This window comes from Cyprinodon variegatus, unplaced genomic scaffold, assembly GCF_000732505.1.
Source record: "Cyprinodon variegatus isolate N-32 unplaced genomic scaffold, C_variegatus-1.0 Scaffold1308, whole genome shotgun sequence".
Classification (NCBI taxonomy): domain Eukaryota; kingdom Metazoa; phylum Chordata; class Actinopteri; order Cyprinodontiformes; family Cyprinodontidae; genus Cyprinodon; species Cyprinodon variegatus.
The window spans coordinates 58,484-60,576 of record NW_015151761.1 but is presented as its reverse complement, the minus strand read 5'-3'; the positions used below and the strand labels follow the sequence as shown (position 1 = coordinate 60,576).

General features: G+C 35.8%; 1 protein-coding gene across 1 annotated transcript in view; it reads left to right on the top strand.

Moving 5' to 3' along the window:
- The window catches only part of col28a1 (collagen, type XXVIII, alpha 1), a 66,963-nt gene that overhangs the window by 43,884 nt on the left and 20,986 nt on the right, over positions 1–2,093 (top strand). Inside the window, exon 20 of the mRNA XM_015402155.1 lies at positions 944–1,012. Coding sequence (XP_015257641.1) covers positions 944–1,012 — 69 coding nt within the window. The remainder of the gene's footprint in view (positions 1–943; positions 1,013–2,093) is intronic.

The window sequence follows — 2,093 nt, the reverse complement described above, 5'->3', positions numbered from 1 at the left end:
CAGAATATACCACAGAGTGGCGGCCAGGAAAAGGCTAAAAGGAGAAAATAATGACATGGCCTCCTTGGTCACCTGATCTGAACCCCATGGAGAACCTGTGGTCCTTCATGAAAGGTGAGATCTACAGGGAGGGAGAACAGGGAGGCTGCTGCACGCCATGAGGATCGCACACAGATCTAGACTCTGACAGGATCTATGGATGGAAGGATTTAGAGCGTCATGGTGGAGAAAGGAGGTTATATTGGTCACTGATTTGTTTATTTCTGTTTTTTAAAAGTCGCAAATGTTTATTTCTGAATTTTGAGTTATATTGGTTTGCCTGGTAAAAATAAACAAGTGAGATAGGTATATATTTGTTTTTTATAACGTTGCCTAATAATTCGTCAAAGTAATATTTATCTGCAGGCACGGACATCCTCATAAAATGGCCAAATCTAAAAAGAAACACATCAACTTCAAAAAATATGAAACTTTGATATTAAGGAGTCTTTTGGGTTGATTGAGAACAAAATGTGGCCCAATAATCAAAATAATCCTCAAAAATACAACCTGCCTAATAATTCTGGACACAGTGTATAGAGATAGGTCAGGATAACCTGCGCCACTCTAACTTTAAGCTTTAACAAAAAGGAAAATCTTCTGTCAGCACAAGGTCCAAAGTATGAGGATGAGAATGTGTGGGACTATGCACATTTTGAACAATGATTTAAAAATTGAGGGGCTGAACTTGTAGCTTCAGGTATTACTTTTTGGTTTTACCCGGTTTTTTTACACCTTGATCCGATTTTTTTCTTTTTAAGTGCTGTTATAATTTTAGGATTTGCTAAATGCAATAGGTTTCCCAGGAACCACTCTAAAGGGGTGTTTTCTATCTTTGTTTGAACTAAACGTTTTTGTGTGATATGCAAATAGATTTGTTTTTTATTATGTTTGTTCCTAACAGGGAGATCCTGGCCCTGTCGGACCATCCGGACCAGTTGGAGAACCTGGACAGGGAATAACTGGACCTAAAGTAAAGCCATCACACATTAAACCAAGTCATGAGAAAAACAAACAAAGTCATGTTACATATGATGTTTATATGAAGGCTATATTTAGATAAAATTAATTTAGTTCCATTCTCAATAAATAAAATAAAATAAAAAGATGCATTTCATTACAGATGATTAAACATAAAAACTTTTTCACTTCAAGCTCCAGTGTGTAATTATTACAGGGACGTACTTTCAGAAATGTGATATATTACCAATACAGACTTTATTACAGATCCTTCTCAAAATATTAGCATATTGTGCTAAAGTTCATCACTTTCCATGATGTAATGATAAACCTTGAACATTCATATATTTTAGATTCATTGCACACTAAATATTTCAGGTCTTTTATTGTCTTAATATGGATGATTTTGGAAACAGCTCATGAAAACCCAAAATTCCTATCTCACAAAATTAGCATACCATGAAAAAGTTATCTAAACGAGCTGCTATGCACCTAATCAGCTGAATCAACTAATTAACTCTAATCACGTTTAATTTGGGTTTTCATGAGCTGTATGCCTATATCATCCGTATTAAGATTTGGATAATGACGATTGATAATTAAGCTGATAAGCATAGAAAGTGAGGTTGTTTTTTTTATTGCAGAAGCAACACAAAGTATTGACACCTGTATTTACTGATCTCTGCAGTCATAACGAGGGGAACAGAAGAAGAGATCATGGAAGCAAAGTTTTCACACAGGAAGAACATTTAATCATATCTTCTCACCAACAGCTAAAAGCTTCTTGCTTTTTCTAATAACAGGAATCAAATCACCAGAGTTGTGAATTTCTAAAACTCTAGAGCGCCTCAAAAAATTACCTTCAACCCTTTTTTTTTTTCCACTTCTCTCTTTTGCATCCATTTCTTTCCCATTTCAGATCAGGCCTCCTGTCACACCTTGCTGATTTCTCCAGCGTCTGCCTGACGTCCAAGAATCACCTAAAAAGCTGGCAGACGTTGAACTTTCTATGGATTTTTTTTCTATTCTGGGCGTAAACATAGAGTATTCATAACGAGTCCAGAACTTCAGTCCAACTGTCCTAACTTCAGCAT